This window comes from Paracoccidioides lutzii (assembly GCF_000150705.2).
Source record: "Paracoccidioides lutzii Pb01 unplaced genomic scaffold supercont2.10, whole genome shotgun sequence".
Classification (NCBI taxonomy): domain Eukaryota; kingdom Fungi; phylum Ascomycota; class Eurotiomycetes; order Onygenales; family Ajellomycetaceae; genus Paracoccidioides; species Paracoccidioides lutzii.
This window is the reverse complement of record NW_015440956.1, coordinates 200,408-220,426: the sequence shown is the minus strand read 5'-3', so window position 1 is coordinate 220,426 and position 20,019 is coordinate 200,408. Positions and strand designations below refer to the sequence as shown.

The 20,019-nt window shown below is 43.8% G+C and overlaps 4 protein-coding genes across 4 annotated transcripts in view; 1 reads left to right on the top strand and 3 right to left on the bottom strand.

Moving 5' to 3' along the window:
- Positions 1 to 51: 51 nt before the first annotated feature.
- On the top strand, positions 52 to 700 carry PAAG_04081 (hypothetical protein; the record flags this gene model as incomplete). The annotated part of the gene is made up of 3 exons (XM_015845157.1): positions 52 to 81; positions 246 to 392; positions 491 to 700. The coding sequence occupies 3 exons, from the start codon at positions 52 to 54 to the stop codon at positions 698 to 700; spliced, it is 387 nt and encodes a 128-aa protein (XP_015699383.1).
- Positions 701 to 1,254: 554 nt separating this feature from the next.
- Positions 1,255 to 1,932, bottom strand: PAAG_04080 (hypothetical protein; the record flags this gene model as incomplete). The annotated part of the gene is made up of 3 exons (XM_002793762.1): positions 1,255 to 1,529; positions 1,666 to 1,707; positions 1,809 to 1,932. 3 exons carry the CDS (start codon positions 1,930 to 1,932, stop codon positions 1,255 to 1,257), a joined length of 441 nt encoding a protein of 146 aa, XP_002793808.1.
- Positions 1,933 to 7,064: 5,132 nt separating this feature from the next.
- PAAG_04078 (hypothetical protein) lies at positions 7,065 to 9,520 on the bottom strand (the record flags this gene model as incomplete). Its single annotated transcript, XM_002793760.2, has 3 exons — positions 7,065 to 7,288; positions 7,366 to 8,076; positions 8,470 to 9,520. 3 exons carry the CDS (start codon positions 9,518 to 9,520, stop codon positions 7,065 to 7,067), a joined length of 1,986 nt encoding a protein of 661 aa, XP_002793806.2.
- Positions 9,521 to 19,808: 10,288 nt separating this feature from the next.
- Positions 19,809 to 20,019, bottom strand: part of PAAG_11802 (hypothetical protein) — a gene marked incomplete at both ends in the record, with an annotated part of 829 nt that continues 618 nt past the window's right edge. The window contains one exon of the mRNA XM_015847384.1: positions 19,809 to 19,937. Within this exon, the coding sequence (XP_015702976.1) occupies positions 19,809 to 19,937 (129 nt within the window). The remainder of the gene's footprint in view (positions 19,938 to 20,019) is intronic.

The following is a 20,019-nucleotide window of genomic DNA, read 5'->3' as shown; positions in this document are numbered from 1 at the left end:
GAAGAATGGGCCCCCCAGACCCGTCTTTGCGCCGGTATTGAAATCGACATTATGGTCGAATGCCGCGGAGCCATAACGATCGTATGCTTGTCGCTTTTTCAGCATCTAAAAAAAGCTCGTACGCTGATTGGGCTTGGGGGGGGGGGGGGGGTATTATTCAATTACAAGATCTACCCGTTGGAACATGAAGTCTCCATGAGAGAGCTGCGATAAAGATTCTGCTCTAACTACCATCCGCCGCCTAGCTCAACCCCGAGACCTTCCACTCCTCTGAGCAATCGAAATCTCCGCCGGGGAACGACCTTTTGCACTTGTGCGCAAACGACGGTCTCTGCCGGGTCGCGACAACACCCACTGCAGTAGACACACCCAATTACAACAACATCAACAATGTTGATAACATTGATGAGACATTCAGTTGCAAACCGTGTGGATGGCACAGTGCATGTAGATCAGACAGATCTCCGTAACTACTACGGCTGCTCGTCAGTGTTTGGGCGCCGCACTCGTCGATCACCTTACGCTCCGGCCCGTTGCGGAGCGCATGAAGCCTCGCGTTGGTATGCGTCGTGAATCGCTGCTGATGGGGTGTTTAAAGGGCAGCTGGTATCAAGGGGAAGGTGACTCTCGAATTAACGAATTATGCATTAAATATGTAGTTATGGCCGAGAAAGCGCCGCGACAGAGAGGCATGGGTTAGATTTTTTTTTTTTTTTTTTTTTTTGGAGGTCATTGGTGTCTCAATTTAGTCTTCCAGATTCCACGATTCTGCAGGATGGGAAGCATCTAGTTATATCGGTTCTCTGTGAGGTTAATCTCACATCCCGGAACTCTTATCTCGAACCACATGAAAATCGGGTTTAAACTTAAACATATACTTTTGTCAAATGCCCGGGGGCAAGCTGGCCAATAATTATCTGATGTACATATAAACTGTCTGCTCTGGGACAATACTGATAAAATAATCTGCTTCATGATGGCTCCCGATCTGTCAAGGGATTCATACAGTATCCTCTGTTCATGCGGTTTCGAGAAGTCTTCTTATTCGCCTCGGATGGCAAATATCGTTCCAATGACTGAAATATAATCTCCCACGATCTCCACCCTCAAAACAAGGGATTCCACGGGTGTTTACTTTCACTTCATTTTATTTACTTTTTATTTGTTTATTTATTTTTATTTTTATTTTTAGAAAACAGCTGTATTAAGTGCGGCGAAATACTTCCTCAGATCTCATGCAACGCATATAATAATTTATGGCCAAGTTCTTAACCCCAGGATTTTCTGCGAACGGGCTCGATGGACCCACGAACATATCTTCGCCGCCACCGTTTTACCACCCCTGTTTGCCTCCTCAGCTACAGAATTTGCGGTGCGAATGATTCTCTCGAAGAGCCCATTTTCGGAATCACTACTGGAATTCATAACTTGGACGACGACAGGAAGACCGCCTAATGCAGCAGCGATAGCTACCCGGGATCGAATCAACTGGAGGTTCTCGCGGTGAGCAAAATCACACCGACGCTCATCTCCAAAAGGAGCAGATTAGAGCCGTTATTGGTTAGAATATCAGAACAAGGAGCCTTACTGAACCTGTTGAACAGGGAGCTCTCTCCAGCCAACTTTCCAATCTCCAAGGTTAATTCTTGTTATTTAGTTGGCTACCTCGCTTGACCCCAGTGATCCTGTGATAGTTAATGACAACCCCTAACCCGGGGCTGGTGTCAAAATATTGTCTCCTAGCTGGCATAGGATATGTAGCATCCTTGCCTATATATTCCCTCTCTCTTTTCTTTTCCTTCACATACGAACATAGGTGTGGTGGTGACCACCAGCGAATCCGAGATTTTCGTATGCACTTTTTTGAATCTGCTCTTTGTAACCCCGAACACCGCGACATTGGATCTGAAATTTTCCTCCAAAAGACGCCATTTTCTTCCTGACTGGGCCAATGTTACAACACATGCCGAGCGTCTCTTTAAACACGACCGTTGAAGCTGTAAGTTATAAAACTGATAGAAGACTATCAAGATTAGACTAATTCCTGAATGGTAGTTAACAAGCGGACAGAAGGATGAACCACCCCGGTTCCGGAATATTTGAGATGGGGAGATTGCATTCATTTTATTTCTAAAATTTTCAACTACAAGAATAAAAAGATTTTTGAATTAATTATAAATATAATATCATTAATCATACTTTCTATAATTATGCTATGCATCTGAATAATATACTAAACTAGATTTATTTAAAATATCTAATTTTACTTTAGAAATAAAGATTCAAGCATAGGAAGTAACAGCAGCAGCAGTATTTAAGAAACTTCATTATTTGATTTCTAACTTCAAGATCTTTGAGGATATAAAAGTATAATATAATCAATCTCATGTTGTTCACAAACATCTTTAGAAATTTCAAGGTGTTTAAAAGAAAGATAGAATCATATTTGAAGTATTCCATTTTCCTTTAAAAATGAAGACTTACCTAATTCATCAGATTGATAATTTAAAAATTCATTCCAAGTATTTTTTTTTTTTTTTTTTTTTTTTTTGCTTTAATACCAAGACCTTAATATAAATTTTTAAGATATTCAAATTTTAAAGGATTATATTAATGCTTTAATATCCTCAAAAGATCTTGAAGTTAGAAATCAAAATAATGAAGTTTCTTTAACTATTAGCGATGATTTTGGCAACAGTCTTACGGCCCCATCTTGATATGCATACTGGTAAGGTGATGCTCAACGGTTGATACTTCCAGTATCGCCTTCGCCTGCTTCCATTTTCTCGTAACATTTTGCTCGTCACGAGAAATTGTCATCATGAGAATATGGTTTCATGTCTATTTTACGCGGGGAAGATGGAAAAGAACCCACGGACCGACCGCTGTGATGGCGTTTACAGGAAACTAAACACCTCTCCAGGGGCTTTATATAATACACAAATCTGGACATGCGCGCTGGAATCTTTTTGGCTGCAAACACCATATCTCGAACCGGGAGTGGTGAGAGTAGAAGAAAACATGTTGGCAGGCTACCAAAGCCGTTTGACATTTGATTAAAACATTTGTTCGCATCAGATTTGTCACACCAACATGATCATTGAACCTGCGTGGGATTAAAGACGTTGGATAGAAAGACCCTCTGACCTTCAGCACCAACGGCCGGATAAGGCCCAATATGTGGCGGGATGTCCATGCATCTCCATGCTAATAACATTCACCCCAAACTGACAAGTTCAGTTGCCGGCTGTTCCTGGAAGGCAGACCAGCTGGCCATTTCGCTAAATCTGTGAACAGGATGATCTCTGGTTTCATTGTTTGACTCTATATCAGTCTGGATGTGTCAGTCATGACAAGTCGGATGCTCCGGCCTCCATTGATAAATAACGGGACTAGGGATTGCTGGCTTTCTCGGTTTCCTAAACACACATGCTTACCATAGTCCGCGCCATGCAGTCAGTCCTTGTTCATTATGCTGGGGCAGCCGTGTATATTGCATGCGGATATTCATTTCCTGTGCCAAGTCATGTTGTGCCAAGTGTGATTGATTTTTATTTTATATTTTATTTTTCACGTTTTCAACGCAGAGTTCATTGTTCAGCTGTGAATGTGTGCTCACTGTTGCAAGAAAAGAGCCGAAGATACCATGATATGTATTTATCCATATCAGATTTGCCCGGATCTATTCAGATCATATCAAAATAACTATTCTGTGAGATGGTATTCTTGATGCAGAAAATGCAAGTTTTCTCCAGAAAATTTTTAACATATACATTGAAAGGCTGGAAGTGATAATGGCTACGGGCGCTCGAGGGCCCCCTATTCAGGTTGTGTCACACGTGAACGAACGCACTTCTGTTTGGGAAATGACAGAGCTATTCGCGCATGATATCCTTGGGAAATACCAAATATCAAGATATTTGATATCTATTTTTTTGTTCTGTGCCAATTTCGTTAAATGAGCACGGGCATGCAGCTCTAATACATCTATGACCTTAAACAGCGTTGGGGCAAATATATCGAACCCTATACAACAAGCCAATTGTTATCCTTCAGGTATAAACCTCTCTTACGTGCTTTTTTTGGTGGTAGTAATATCGCCCTTCCAAAGGGGATGGTTGACGGTGTGGTGGTTGTGAAAGACAGTGCGGGTTTATTGCTTACGGGACTTTTGACGACCTGGAATAGGCCCAATTATCAAAATACACTGGCATTCTTTGGTCTACCGCCAGGGTTATGCTATTTGTTTCTGTTTGTGCTCATTTTCTCTGGGAATTAGTCTTCAGAACAGGCTAACTACTGGATCCAAGCCTCCCTGTCGCCGACTTTCTTACCCTAACTTGATTCTCCCTGGCCAATGGACAGTGAAGAGCCTTATGGTGGCAGATAAGCTCTGTTGACATATCTACTAAACATGAGCTCGTCCTTGTGTCTTGCTCTCTTCTGAGTGTTCACTTTCTTCCTCTTTGAAATTCTTTGCCATGTTGTTCTTTCATCAAGGGCCAGCGTTCGAGTTTTGCTGCTAACACTTTTACCATCCCTGCGAGCACGTCGACGGACCGTCTTTTCGCGGCTGTCCTGAAGGCATCTGGCAGCATAGGATGGCCAATTACTGATATTGTGGCTAAAAATCATTTTGGCTCTAGAGAATCCCTTTCAAATAAAATCGAGAATGCGTCAGCGAACGTGAATCTCAAGGAGCCGCTGGACTTGGTCAGACCCAAGCAAGCAAGACTAAGAATGCTATATAGCTCAGTGAGACCATAAATACATATGCTATGTGACATCCTAGTCTGCAGGTGTATATATAGATTGCCTTGAAGATGACTATGCCTGAAAGATTAATGGACCACTAGTTGAGAATCTAAATGTTAGGCATAGGCGAAGATGGAGATTTTGAAATAGTACGGCCATCTCGTAGCCATCCCATTGCCAGAAAACCAAAACATTCACTTATAAATCATGCTTGGCTTGCCGTGCGTGCAGTCTCTACACTGTGGTTGCTATTCCACTCAGAATGGTCGAGTAGTGATTTCCAACATCTCCTCCTACTGTGAAATTGGATGCATGTTCCTCTCCGCTAGCCTGTATCAAAATATCTGTTGTTTGTCCGTACTTCTCACGAACTCACGATGCGCGCTGCCACAGTGCCCTCAATCGAAAGGAGAATCGAAGATGGAATAGGATAATCTCGGGGAAAAAGGGCCCAGTTTTATTCTTTGGGTGCCACACTTCGTCCGCTTTTGGGAATTAAGCCTATTCCGCATCCATACCAAGGTGGTTAGAACAGTCCACTAAGGTAGATGAAGGTTGTGAAGGTGCCGCCTTTGGAGCGACGTCTGCCACTAATTGGGTGGTGCTTTTTGCGAGGAGCATCGTGTCTGTTGGGGAATGCGCCGCATTTCCATACCACCGTTGCATCGATGCCGGTTAGGCAAAAGGGACGCTACGGTTCTTCTCTCAGTCATGACGCCAACAATTCGCCCCCTTCTTCCGCCTAAAGAGAAATCTCATGACAGTTTATCATAAGCGACCACGAACATATCTGTGGCTGTACCGACTCACAGCCTTCTACAGGGTCAAGGATACTTGGAAATAACAAGAAAATTGCTTTCCTGACACCAGATCGGTAACAAATGCAATGAGGTGCAGAAATATGGACTGCTCAAAGCACGATGTTGGGTTCATGGTAAGCCGTAATTAGATGGAACAAGGCTTGTTCTAGACAGTACATATATGAAAATAACATCAGATCCAGTTCCCTTTATAGAATGCAAATTGTAAGTGAAGATTTTACTCCTCCTGCTTGGGCAGCGAAGGAAGAGAAAAGACTAGGAAGCGGAAAACAAAGGGCAGGATATTGATCCACTATGCATTTTCCATGTCCAAGCCCAAAAAATCTGTAATCTGAGGGAGTTGGTAATTTTATCAAGGTAATGAAAGCCAGTATAGTCAGAGATACAAGAAGTGATTGGGGTAGAATACAGCTGTTTAGTTTTCAGAACTTGATCCCGTTATCAATCTTCAATCCTTCGTGAAAAGAAACTTGAGATAGAAGACATGAAGGAAGATGAAGGTGAATATGGTACAATACAATCTATCATTAATAGAACTGACAATAGAACAACTCAAATAGGTAAGATGTGTTAAAACACTAAGGTTGAAAAGGGGTAATTGAGCAGAAGAAGTGGAACGAAGAATCAGGAAGATACAATTGCAGAACGGCAGAGTGGAGGCTAGAGAAACATCAGGAGAAGTAAATACAGACAAGAAGAGAATATGGGAGAAGCAAATCAAACTCCCACCAACATGGACAGTCAGAAAAGGTGTGGAAAGAAGATAAGAGAAGGAAAGAAGACATCGAATAATGAAGCAAATAGCAAAGGGAAAATACCATTTTCTCCCATTCATTTTTCTCTTTCCCTGTCCATCCCGTTTGCCAAGTGCACAACAGGTTTAAAAAAGGAGAAGAAATACAATAAAAAGCAAAGCAAGCAATACAAATGCAACCTCTAATTCCATTACATTTCCCATCCTACTTCCTATTCCTCGATTTTCACCCCACAAAATCAGAGATAAAATAAGAAGAACACATAAATGGGTATATACAGCTATTAGGTATAATCCCCACATGATTTTTTTTTTTTTTTTTTTTTTTTTTTTCACCAATGACCCATTTCCCAATCCTGCAATGTATCCGACATATATATAACAACAAAAAAGAAAAGAAATGAATGAAGACCAGTATTTACCTATAATAACAAAGATTTTGACTGCAAGATTTCGACATAAAAGGTAGAGATAGACGGGATTGGAGGTATATGGATATCGAGGTTCGAGGTTGGATATCCTATTCCCGTCTATCTCATCACCTGGACAGATAATTTGTGGTTTGAATGAGGAGGGCAATTGTGTGGAAAAACGATACATAATATATAATATATGCAATGTTGTTGCTGCCGCTCGCTTTCATAGTTCCGTGGGAACTCCTAAAAAGGTTCCATGGATTCGTTCGCGGGAACATCCGTTCCTGGTTCCATGGTTTTCGGTCTGGGGATCGAAATCTAACCCACCACCTCCTCCGCATTTCTTGCGGAAGATAACGTAGCGACAGCTGGTGTGCTGGGTCCACTGAATCCCCCACTGGTGGCTCTAGCTGCTCGAGACCTCCTGTTGCGTTCCAGCCATTTGCGTTTTCCAACGCGGGTCTCGAAGTGTGGTGCGACAGAGGTGAGTTCTTGGCCTGTGGTGATCATCGTGTTGCGCATTTTATTGCGGTATGCATCCACTGTAAGAGGGTGAAAGATTAGTAAAATCAGATTCTTCTTATATCTGTAGGAAGTAGGGAAACCAGAAGTCACATACAAGATCTCTGCAGGAATAGAGTCCTCCCTGCGAAGACTCTGCTTTGTCCCCAGCTCATACGGTATCCCAGATCGTTCAGCATAACTTCCTTATCACGCTTTCTCCTCGTAATCTTAGGAACTGCCAGGTTCGCCTCTCCATCCGGCATCGGCACAGGGACTAGCGTTCGACCAACCGTTGCCTCCGCATCGTCATCGCTCTCTCCATGGTAACCATCAACATCATCGATGAATCTTCCGCCACGGTTGCCACGTCCAAAAGGGCTTTGGACCGGGAAATATGTTCGCGGGAATACGGAGTTGGACTTGCGATACGAGTCCGGGATCTCCTTCATGTCCACCTGGTCTAGCATGACTTTAACACGAACTCTACAACCACGTTGCGGATCCTCGACGAGGATGAATTTCCGACGACTTCCCTCCGGAAGATCACCGAAAAGAGCTGCATTGTCGGGATTGCGGTCGTCGCTTTCTACGCGTGAGTGGGAGGTGGCGACGATGGAATGGCGGCCTAGGTGATCGAGACCTGTCTCACGCAGGGGAGGCGGCATGGAAGGTCCTGTTGGGTTGTTGGACGAGGCCCGGCTTGGATACGTTGGATAGCCGTGGAACATTTGAGCTGGGCGATTATCTGCTGTGGATGGCGCAGTGGTGGCATAGGCGTTTTGGGTAGGTGATGGGCGGTGAGTACTGCTCGAGTATTCAGGCTTGCCTATATATGGATAATATCAAATGAATGGTGTGATATTAGCCTACGCTGTCTGACCTGATCTGGGCAAATTCGCCAGAACGAGAGTCGGGAATAAACTGCATATAAAAATCATACCACGATGAAAGGTTTCATCCTTCCCATTTTGCCGTATAAGAGTCAAGGAGGGAAAAGAAGGGGAAAAAATAAAAAATGCGGGTAACATAGGTACACATCAGCAGTTCCGTTCATCCAATTCTTCACAAAACGTATTACATAAAAAGCCATGAAATTCCTCCACCCGCCATAAAAATAACAAAACAGTAGTTGACAGCATAGTATAATAAGTGCCATCAATAAAAAACAGATATAAAAATTTAATAAGCAGAGAAAAACATCACATCTGGTGAAACATACCGCTAACATCCTCTCCGCTCTGAGATGCCCCAGATTCCGACGGGTGCGCATGATGATGATGAAGCTGTGGGCCACCTATACCTAAACTTCCGGTGGGAGCCAGTCCCGCACTACCAGGAACCCCTACTGCTGAAGGTGGCCCCGCCAAGTGATTTGGATGTTGTGAAGAAACAGATTTCCTGTTATTTATCTTCGCCATCCTCCTCACTCTCCGGCTGCGCAGTCGTGGGTCCTGGTTGCTATTCCGCCAACTGTCGACAGCCCTCTGAATAAGTCCTCGCTTGCCACGCAGACAGGAATTGAGCTCCGCCAACGCCCACCCTACAGCATTGCATTCGGTTTCATAGACCAGACGGTTCCCTCTGTACTGATCCTTCGAGCAACATGCGCGCGGATACACGCAATTCTCTGTCTTGAACTCCTGGCTCAAGTTCTCAATGTTGATGTTTTCAACATCACACCGAATCGTGTATTCCATTTTCACGCGATCGCGCGAATATTCGAACGCAATCCACTGAACTCCATTCTGGTCCTGCCTAACAACAAGTGGAGTGGTTGCAGGAATTGGGCCGGGGGCAGCACTCGTGTTACTTCCTCCCGGGCCTGAATGAACAGTACCGCCTGAAACTGGGGGTGGTAGGTGCGACGAATTTAATGGTGTTCTTTGTGGAGGCGTTGGCTGCTGCGGGGTTGGGTCATACTTCATGCGTGGACTGCTCGTGATTGCGCCTGGGTGCTGCTGTGTTTGCTGGTGTTGATGTTGCAATTGTCCAGGCGAGCCTTGGTGCCCAGCAAGGAGAGGCTGAGGCTGAGATGTGAGCTGCGCATGTGGATGAGCAGGATGAGGCCCATAAGGGCCTGAATGGATTGGGTTCATGGGAGGAAACTGCGGGTACCCATACATTCCTTGGGCCATTTGAGGAGGTTGTCCGTATAAGGTTCTGCCATGGGGATCGTGACTTTGGGGAGAGGGGACGGAGGCTGGAGAATTGGACTGTGGGGTATGGTAAATAGGAGGGTATGGGCGTTGCATTTGGGCGGTTGCTGCCATAAGATCTGGCGCTTCTATAGGAGTTAGTACCTGATGTGTTATGTTTGGGCTGCTATGTCAAATATCACCCAAAACCTTTAAAAAAAAAAATTACACGGAATTTCGTCTCCGAAACAACTCAAATAACAAGGGAAATTGCCCAGTAAAAATATGTAAATTACTTCCGCTTGCCCACACACCATCCCCATCTTTGTGAATCACTCAACATGCCCGGAAACTGCGAAGGAAATCGGGGCATCCATACCACTTGAGGAATAATTGCCCGGATTGCTTGTCGTGGTATAAGCACTGGGGTGAGAAGAATAATAGGCAGGTTCCTGGGCAGGAGTTCCGTAAGGTGATTGACGATGTAGCTGGAGACCGTTTCCTATCACATGTGGTGAAGCGTAGGGGGATTGTGAAATGGATGTATCGTGGTGGAGTGGAGACTTTGGAGGTTGCTTCTGATGATGAAGGATGCCTGCAGATCTAGGATGGTGTAGTTGAAGGGGTTGATGTGTGGAGTGTGAATGTTGGGATTGTCGCTGCTGGCCCAGAAGTTTTACGGTCAGTTATAGGAGCTCTTGAGAAGAAGTTTTCTGTATCTGCAATACACCCAGGCAGAATGCAATATTGGGATTCAACAAAAGCAGAAATGATCGACGATTTCGCACCCCCAGAATCAAATGGCAATAAAAACAGAAGAAAAGTATGTATATCGGTTTAAGTAACAAGGAAATGCAAGATATCGGTAGTGAAGTTTGACCAGACGTAATGTATGATTGCAACAGGGAGTAGGAGCAAGTATAAAAGGATATCGGCAAGGGAGGTCAATGTCACTGGATAAACATGCTAGTGACAAAGTTTTGAGGGGATAGAATATAGATCAGAGTCAGTTACCAACGGAGCTGTTCAACGAACGACTGGGTAGATCACCCCCTCCACAACCTTGGCTTTGTCTGGAGTTAATGATTGTGGGGGAATGCCGGGTAGGCTGGCAGATCTTGAGGGTAAGGCAAGGATAGATCACCACACAACATGGGAAGCCGGGGAGAAGTGTGACTAGATCTGACCAGCACCGTCATATTTTAACCAAGAAAGGAGCAACGGCGGAACAGGACAGGACAGGGAAGGGTGTGTGAGGAAGATAAGGGAAATAGTAGGATATTTTTGTCAGCATAAAATGAAGGGATGGATCCAAGCTGACAGGGACGGGGCTGACTCTCATGTGATCCCAGTCAGCGCAGCACACCTGGAAAATTGCAAGGAAAAGAGTGCGTGTGCAATGGAGATATGGGTCCGTAGCAATATGCATGCCACAGCGATGTTGCCCAACTAGCGCGGGGTGGTGGTTGGTGGAATGGGCGAAGCCGTCGACTTTGTTTCCGGCATTTGCAGCCCACCATTGCCGCCAAAAGAAATGCGCTAAGGACGGGCATCATCTTGCTTAAGAACCAGCGAAGTATCATGCACGTGCAGACTAAGCCGTTGCAAAAATAAAAAGGAAAAATCAAGAAAAAAAAGCAAATAAAAAGCGTGTGTAAGACGTGAGCAGGCAATGGAGGGAGTCCCTGCTTAGCTGCATATCCCTCCGGAGGACAGAAGGTACCACACGACAACCCGGGTGAGATACAACGTTCTGACCCGCAGAGGGTGTATGGAGTGTGGCGTAGTCGCATGTTCAACCAACTGTCCCCAAGGCTGAAGACGGGTGCAGAGAGACAAAGGACAAAGGCGATTGCAGAATCAAAGTATCCGAAGCATCATGAAGCGCACAGAAGAAGTCATGTAGTTCGTCCCTTGCGAGTTTGAACTCTCATTAGACATCTCCTCACGTGATCTCTTGGTCATCAAACAGCAATCAATTACCGCAGAGCATGGGGTTCTTCACCCCCCGCCCTCCCCCCCCACCCCCCCTGTTGGACGCGAGAGGTACAGGAACACGATAGAAATGGAACATTAAGGCAGAAGATGACCCACCAAAACTCAGATCATGTCTGCAGCTTCTGCTGTGGCAAGGGAGGGGATCATCCCGAGGAACCAGATGAAGGGTGGTTGATCCAGGTACAGTACAAGGTAGAGGAGAGAAAAAAAAACTGGGAAACGGTGGAAGGGAACAAAGAAGATCGATCCCCAGATTAATGCCAGGCAGGGGAACCGTAGGTATAGTACGCACGAATAAAAAAGAAATACAAGCAAAAGTATCGCAAGGGAGAGTATGCGACCAAGACGAATGGAAGGTAGAAAAATCAATGAAGAGAAAGTAGAAAAACGAAAAACATAACGATAATAAGACAAGAGGTGTTACCGATACAAACTGCAAATATTATCATGCTTTTGCTCGGAATCGTTTCACTTTTTTTTTTTTTTTTTTTTTTTTCCAACTTCCCTTCTTCTGTCCTTCTGTGTTGCGCTTTCGATTCTTCTTTTTTCCTTTTTGCTTTTTTATTGTGCTCTAGTGGCGGATATTTGCTTTTTCTTTCCCTGTTTTTGTTTTTCATTCTGCTCGGCCAAGGCAAAACAAGAAAATAATAAAAAAACCAGCATCAAATGAAATGGAAAGGTTGGCACTCACTGAATCATCAAGCGGCGAAGGCGCTGGTAGCTGCTGATCCTCCTTATGGTACTTTGACACAGGCAGACCTAGGTTGGCTGGTTGAACCATGGCAGCCATTGGATCGCTGGGAGGAACGGCTAGGAATCTTTATATCGGGGCACGTAGTAGAAGTAGTAATAGAAGTAATAGAAGTAGTAGAAGTAGTAGTAGAAGTAGCAGTAGTAGTAGAAGCAGTAGTAGTAGAAGTACTAGAAGCAGTAGAAGTAGTAATAGTAGTAGTAGAAGTAGTAGAAGCAGTAGAAGCAGTAGAAGCAGTAGAAGAAGTAGAAGAAGTTGAAGTAGTAAAAGCAGCAGTAGCACCAGAAGCAGTAAAGGACAGTATATAATCAAATAGCACCTAGTGCGGTGGGATAAGGAATGATGACTTGGTAATCTGATATTGAAAAAGGGAAGACCGCGTTCGCAACAGTGGTTCTACTATCAGATATGACACCTAGGCAGTCCCAATGGTGCATAGGTGTGCACAATCTGACAGGATCAAAAGCTCTTTGCTGCTCCCTTGTATGCTTTTTTTTTTTTTTTTTTTTTTTTTTTTTTTTTTTTTTTTTTTTGGAGAAGGTAGGGGACGCGGGAGAAAAGGGGGGAAGGAAGGGATGGAAGGGATGGATGGGATGGATGGGATGGCCTTGCTGGATTGTGTGATGTGATTTGAAGAGACTCGGGAACTAGGAGAAGGGAATGGCTAGAGTAGCAATTGTGGGAATTGATTAGGCTGCGGGATTGACGAGGATCAGTGCTAGGGGGATTGGGGGGGGGAGGATCAGGTAAGGCACTCTGGGGCAGTTAAAAACGGGCAACGGCTGGAACGCAGCAGAGGGAGTGTGTGGATGGGCAGGGAAATGAGAGAACACTGGAACATGCGACTATTGGAGGAAGGGGGAAGAGGTGATGGTTAATCTGACAGGCATAAGGAAAATTTGGGCCTGTGTTAGCGCGAGTTAAGGGATGGGGGTGAAGAGATGGCCCATACGGGGGGCGGCGGGCGGGGAGGGGGGCGAAAAAGAAAAATATTTTTATAGAAAATAACGGATGGTGCGGTTGAACAAGCGAGCCTGCAGGAGGCAGACCACAGTCGAATTATATGGTGGAAGAGGAAGAGAGAGAAGAGTGGATGGATCAGGGAGGCTGTCCTTATTATTTAGTTCGACTGCTCGGGGAAAGCAGGAGGAAAGGTGAGAGAGTGACATAGACATAGATGAGGCTAGTGGACACTCGGAGGGTTGTTATTTTTTGAAAGGAAGCTTGGAAAAATAATTGGACTCATAATAATAAGTTCATCACGGAATGTGAGAGAGTGCTGAGAGAAAAGAAAAGAGCGGGCCGCGAGCGTTGCATCAGCAGCGGATGTTAATTAGCTATGGAGTTATCGGTTGATCGAGGCAGCATTAATTAATAATAATAATAATACCACAGCCGGGAGGCTGACTTAGTTAGCGTGTCGAGCAGAAGAGCTGGGAAAAGCAACACACACAGAGAGAAGGGAAAAATTAAAAAAAAAAAAAAAAAAAAAAAAAAAAAAAAAATTATATATACATATATATATATATATTATATAAATATTTAAAAATAATAATAATAAAAAAGAAACTTCAGGCGAAAAAAAGGTTTAGGCTGCTTTCGATATCCATCAAAAAAGCCAAAAGCAAAAAGAAAAAAGAAAATAGAAAGATTGAAGAAAAAAGCAAAAATGCAAAAAAAGGGCGCAGATGTTGGAAAAGTTGGTGGAGGCATTCTTTGGCTGATAAGCTTGATATAGGCGGGGATCCGGCTTAGGTGATGGAACTAATTCTGACAGACTCCACCGAGGCCAATCAATCCGTCGAAACGCCCAGCGGCAACAATGCAACCAGCCCATCGCATTTGCTTTTGGCTGCCACGCAATCCGGGTAGTCTGTACGGAGTTATGTGTGTGTGTGTGTGTGTGTTTGTGTGTGGGCAGTGCCGCTATGCCTCTGATATGCATTTCATATGCACATACGTCTAGTCTTCTACAAACGTCTGGATATTGCGTGCGGTGTTCTTTTTTCTCATCGCGTGTGTTTCTTGGCATGTGTATGTATTTGTAAGGAAAACCTATGTTGCCTTTTGGTCTGCATTCATGTCTCCACAGCTTGCAAACAGCATGAGAAACGGCCTGAGGGACATAACCTCAAAGTTAGTAATCTCTAACGCGATGGATTCCCCTCTCCCACATTGGCGAACGGGAGTACACGGGAGATATTGCTTTTCCGTAAATTCTCATTGGTTTCCCATCCCCAAGACTCGAGGGAGGGAGTTAAGATTGATGGCAGACGACCATACCCGCAGTAACAGCCACAGTGTAGAATCTATCGCTTCAAGAAACGTAGTTAAAGCCGGGGAGGGGGAATATTTTCATCAAAAGTTTAATGTTTAGCTTATTATTCAGCTTCCGGATTCCGAAGGCTAAACATCCTAACCCATTTGCCATAAGTGACTAGTTAAGGCATCTTCTATAGTTAGTTATCTGTATTAACGTTATATAACTAATTTTACAGGGGTTAACTAAACTACATCCATCTCGATCCTTACCGCACTACGCGAAACCAGTGGGCCTAACCGAATGTTGTCATCCTGTTCTTCTACAGAGCTCTTGCTCCTTCTGCCCATTTTGCGGTTAACTATTACGACTTGGATCATATTGATTGAAAGAATTGCCGCTGAGACAAGCTCTAGACCGTTTGGCGCCAGAGAAGCAGGATGGCGCGAAGATCAATAGGATGGATCTCTTTTGAATACGGTCGTGGTGGGAATACTGGCCTGACCTAACAGGAACTGAAATAGAAGATGGAAGCAGCACAACTGGGGTTATTTTCTTGAACCCAGCTGTCAACTAACTTGCAACTTTCAAGGTTCAAAAAATATAAAAGGTTGAGAAAAATAGAATAGATCTGGATGATCCAAAATCGCTTAAGCAGCCGGTTCAGCGGGTTCTTTTTCGAGTTGGATGTTGGTGCCGCATAATATCGATGATGAGGATATATGTTATGATAATGGGCAACATAATATATTATGATTCCAGTTTTCGTCCCACCCCGTCCAGATTTTCCTACTGTTGAAACACTTGGTGAATTGTTGGCAGAAGATTACCAGCCCGGACTGTGAAACAGGAGAGCTGGTTGCTCGAAGAGAAAATGTGCCAGGAATCCATCTAATAAGTCTATTGAGGCATTGAGCATTGCGACAGAAGGAGGTATGTTGGGTTTCAGATGCAAGCTAAAGTTGCAAACCGCAGACCTCAAATATTGTCATGTGGTATATCTGTGCTGTTTCAGATCTAGATTAGAAGAAAAAGAAAAGAAAAGAAAGAGGTGCATGAAGTCTCGATCATTAATTAATTTGCTTCAGCCAACACCTCACTGGTCCTTAAAATCCGGGATTGGTCAAAGAAGGTCGCAAAATCAACAAGTATACTCCGTATGTATTCACTATTATCCCTGGTTTGATATGTGAATTCACATAATAATGGGAACGGACAAAAGATTGAGCAGTTCTAGCTGGGTGGTGATGAAGTTTCAGTTGTCATCTTCTGCACAGAGATTGGATGTCGAACTTACAACTTAAGAATATAATATATGATTTTGAGATGGAACCGGGAACTGAACAAAAGACATCACTTGGAGCTATTGCATGTAAAGTGTCTGCTGGTCCCCGCGTGGGAAGAAGAGGAGCAGGACCGGAAAAAGAAAACAAAAGCCGTTCAGCACTCGCATGTCTTTTGCAATCCTTCGTCCAGCCACTCCCCTTCTTCAATGGAGAGGATTGGATGCTCAATAGTTAAAATGATACAAGTTAGAGCAGATAAACCAACCTTGTTTCCAACATCCAAACACCATCAACCAACCCAATTAGATATTCGCCAGTCTCCAATCTTCGAACTTCAATGATAACGGAACTATGGAAGCGTTAGAAGAATTAAAGGCAAAAGGAGAGATGTAAACACGTCTATGCACGTAACGTCGTCCGGAATTGCACAGTCCATAGCCTGCTGCTACCTGCCCCGTTTTTTTTTTTTTTTTTTTTTTTTTTTTTTTTTTTTTAATTGGTTCAAGTGGGATGATGCGCTACGAAGTTCAGTTACTAGATCGTATCAGCGGCACATAACTGCGGTTCTCGTACAGCCCCATGCTGCACCAATAACAGCGATTGTATGTGTTCGCAGCCACTGGCATATTAGAGAAAAGATTAAGCACATGCGTTTTTCCAGATAAACAGTTTCTACTTAATTTTAAACCCGTCTACAACGTGTGCTGAATAATCTGGAAGACCATAGTTAACTAACTACGTTAACTAATAACAGGAGTTGGTAAGTACATAATCCAAAGAAGTGAAAAGAAGGGCTATAAATGATCATATGCTATTAAGTCAACGTCATCATATCCCAGAATCCACAAATAAACTCGAGAAAGAAGGATGAGTGCTCGCAGCCAACGAATGAATATTCGGCGTCCAAGAAGTTGGCAACAGCTAACTTTTGAATAGGTCGCCCTGATACATTTGGCTCTACTACAGGTTATCGTTTCAGCATCATCGTTGGCGTCATCTCCTTAAAGAAGTGAACGATCTGTTTCTCTATTACAGTATTATTATCTTTCCTTTGGTAACCGGTTGACTGATTGATATCCATCATCATCATCATCATCGTCATCATCACCAGCGTCATCACAACAAGTATCAAGCACCAAGATATCCACAATAAAAATTTTCAAAGTTTTTTTGACAATTCGAAGGGCGATCATGCCGAACCTTGACGCTTTAGGGGCAGAGGTACTTCCAGAGTCTTCCTAGCTTCTAATCTTTCACCTAAGCACCAGTCATAGCCATCCAGAGAAATGTCCGGTTCCGACGTTGGTTAAATTAAGTACTCCCCTTAGTTTAAGTATGTTAATCGGGAAGTAAAGTGGCGAGATTGGCACTCCGAACTATAAAATGTGTTGATTTCTTCCTCCTTTTTCCTGCTGGATCCTAGTTGAAAGTTTCATGAGATTGAACATAAAATCACGGGCAATTTCGCTTGGGTAAATATCTAGTTATCGCAATTATTTATCCCGAAGAAGCCAACTCTCTGGAGCGAAGTTCTAATTATTGATCAACCCATCCCAAATAAGCTGAAAGCTTCGGACGGGTCGACCGGGCTCAAATAATAAGCTTCACCAATTAACTAATACATTCCCTTCAACCTTCTGCCTAATCTGACGTTTCAACCCCTCAAGGTGTCAAGGATGCATCCACAATGCTACGAACCTCAAAGTTACAGTCTGACGACACTTACTCCATTGTGCGTGAGTTACTACCTCAATTTTAAGCCATCAAGGTGGAGAATCTGATCCAGATGGGCAAGGCCATGGCTGGAACATCCATGACAAACGTGAAGAAGCGGGACGCAGGGATTAAAAATAATAATCTATAAAAAGAAAATATTTCGCAACTAGTACGATAGAGGACAACGTCAGAGGATGTATGGTTAACTAGTATCCAGTGTCAGAAGTGCCTGATTTTGATTTGATCAGCGCTGCTGGTTGCGTTTATCTCCGAGAGTCCAAAAACCGCGACTGATTGGGCTGGATTCCCTTCCGAAATACGATGCAATGGCGAAAGACGCGACGCGACGAAAATGCAAGCAAACTAAAAGAAATAGAAAAGAATACCCGCAGAACGAGCGAGTGGTTCAGAACTCTGCTGCAAAATGAACAAGCCAAAGCACATTGTTGTTGTGATGCGCACAATGTATGGAATATGCCCATACGATGTCAAGACCGATTTCAAATCTCTCAACTAAAGGAAGTGGGGTACGAAAGCAAAGACAATGGGAGGAGGGAAAACTCTGCAATTGTCTCCAAACTATCGGAATTCATTCCGTTCGTTATCCCATAAGCCGCGGGGGGGGAGGGCCTTGAGACAAGGGCCTTGGGAAATGCTATTCTGATGCCCAATCATCGCGTTTGTGGTTTCCAGAGGGCATTATGAGAAGTTTGGGAATACGGGGTGTCGACGTTGGGAGTGAGTTTAGAATGTCTTCTGGCTTTCTTTTTGGCCGGGGTTTTTTTTTTTTTTTTTTTTTTTTTTTTCGGAAAAGGGAGGAGGTGGAAGGAGTTGGTATTCATGCAGCAGTCTTTTGCTTGCAGCCCAATCTCAAGCGGCGGTCCACCTCCTATTTATCATGGATTCCTGTGGATATCTGTGTGGAGTGAGTTGTAGAAATAATGGTTCGATGTTTATCTGAAGATTGAGGGTACGCTCAAGATATCCCTGTTGTGTGCGTGATACTATCCTACGAATCGTGCAAGCACTATATTTAAGCATATTTAGGCGCTTGGTTTGACAAGGGGGGACGATCTACGTCAATGCCAGAAAACAATCGATATGTATGTCCAACAAATAGCAGAACAGAAGGGTGATGATTTATGTCTGATCAAGAAGTCGACATGATTTGCAACTACGCTGGGAAGTGTGTATACATCCCTGGTACAACACATAACTACAGTGCAATACCAGATATATTTTCTTAAGTTATTCTGGAAGAAAATAGGTGACCCTTTCTCCCATGGCTCTTGTCCATCTAAATCCTAAACCCAATCAATATCGAACAAAGAACGCAACCAGAATCTTTCAAGATAAGTCGCAACAAGATTCAATGATGGCGTACCTGTCTTAAAAAGTCCGAGCGACTGCAAGCGGGTCGACCATGGAAACCCACCCCAAACACAAGGTATGTAGCAAAACATACTGCCTAGTTTAGTAAGGCAACTAAACAGCATACAAATACAGCAGATTAAAATAATAATTATAATAAATAAATAAATAAAAGAGGATAATTAAAATTGCAACAAACGAAACATAGCAGAGATTTTTGTTTTTATTTTTATTTTTATTTTTTGAAGCCTAAAAACTGATTGAATAAGCTTCGCAGCCAGTAATGAAATTAGATGCAAATTAAGCGCTTCTGCTGCGATACTGTGGCTGTAGTTAAGTTTTTCTTTCTAGCCTGCTGAATGTCGCTGACCTTCCTCCATAACTATATATTCGAGGCTGTGAAATTCCAAAAAAAGAAAAACGACCTTAAATACGTGATACCGGCGCGGCCGATGGGTTGGGGAGGGTGGGGATGAGAGATTAAAATATCAACGCCAATCGTGACAGTTTGACCCAAAATTGGGACCCTTGTTTGTGAGAAGAACAAAAAAGCGGGGAGATAGCCTCTGGCCAAAACCTTCTCCCGAGCTCTGGATGGGGTGTACATCCATACATCAAAAGCCATCGCGTGTCTCGCGCTTCCTGTACTCATGCATACAACACCCTGTTGTACCCATGCCCTCCTCTCCTTGCGACCTAATCGGTTTCAGCTGGGAATTCATCAGGGATACAAGTGCGTTGTATGTACTGTGCATGAACATGTGCGGTGCATAGTTCTTCCAAATTACCTTGCCCAGTAGTTAAACCAAATGTGCTCGTTGGGCTAAAGACCTATCACATCAACAACAAAAAAAAAAAAGAAAAAAAGAAATACCTCTCTCAAAAAGCCGTCTTCGGACGTACGAGGGAATAAAGTTCTATGACCTCCGGAGTATGTACGGCCTCTCCTGTTAGAGGCGGAGTATCCCGTTTTGCATCGGAGTCGACGAGCAACATACTAAATAGGTAAAGAAAATAGTAAGATTTAGCCAGCTATTGTGTTTACTGGTTAATTGTTTGGTTGCGCACATCGCGAAGCACCCTGATAGGCCGATAGTCAACCAGAGTCAACTTTTGGGGGTGAGGGTTCAAGAGTTTTGATTGTTGTCCATCCAAAATATCACAGAGACACTGAGGAGCATCAGCAGGGGTAGTATTCCCTACCTTTGCGCCTTGGTGGTTGTGGGGGTTAGGGGGAGGGGGAGGGGGATGG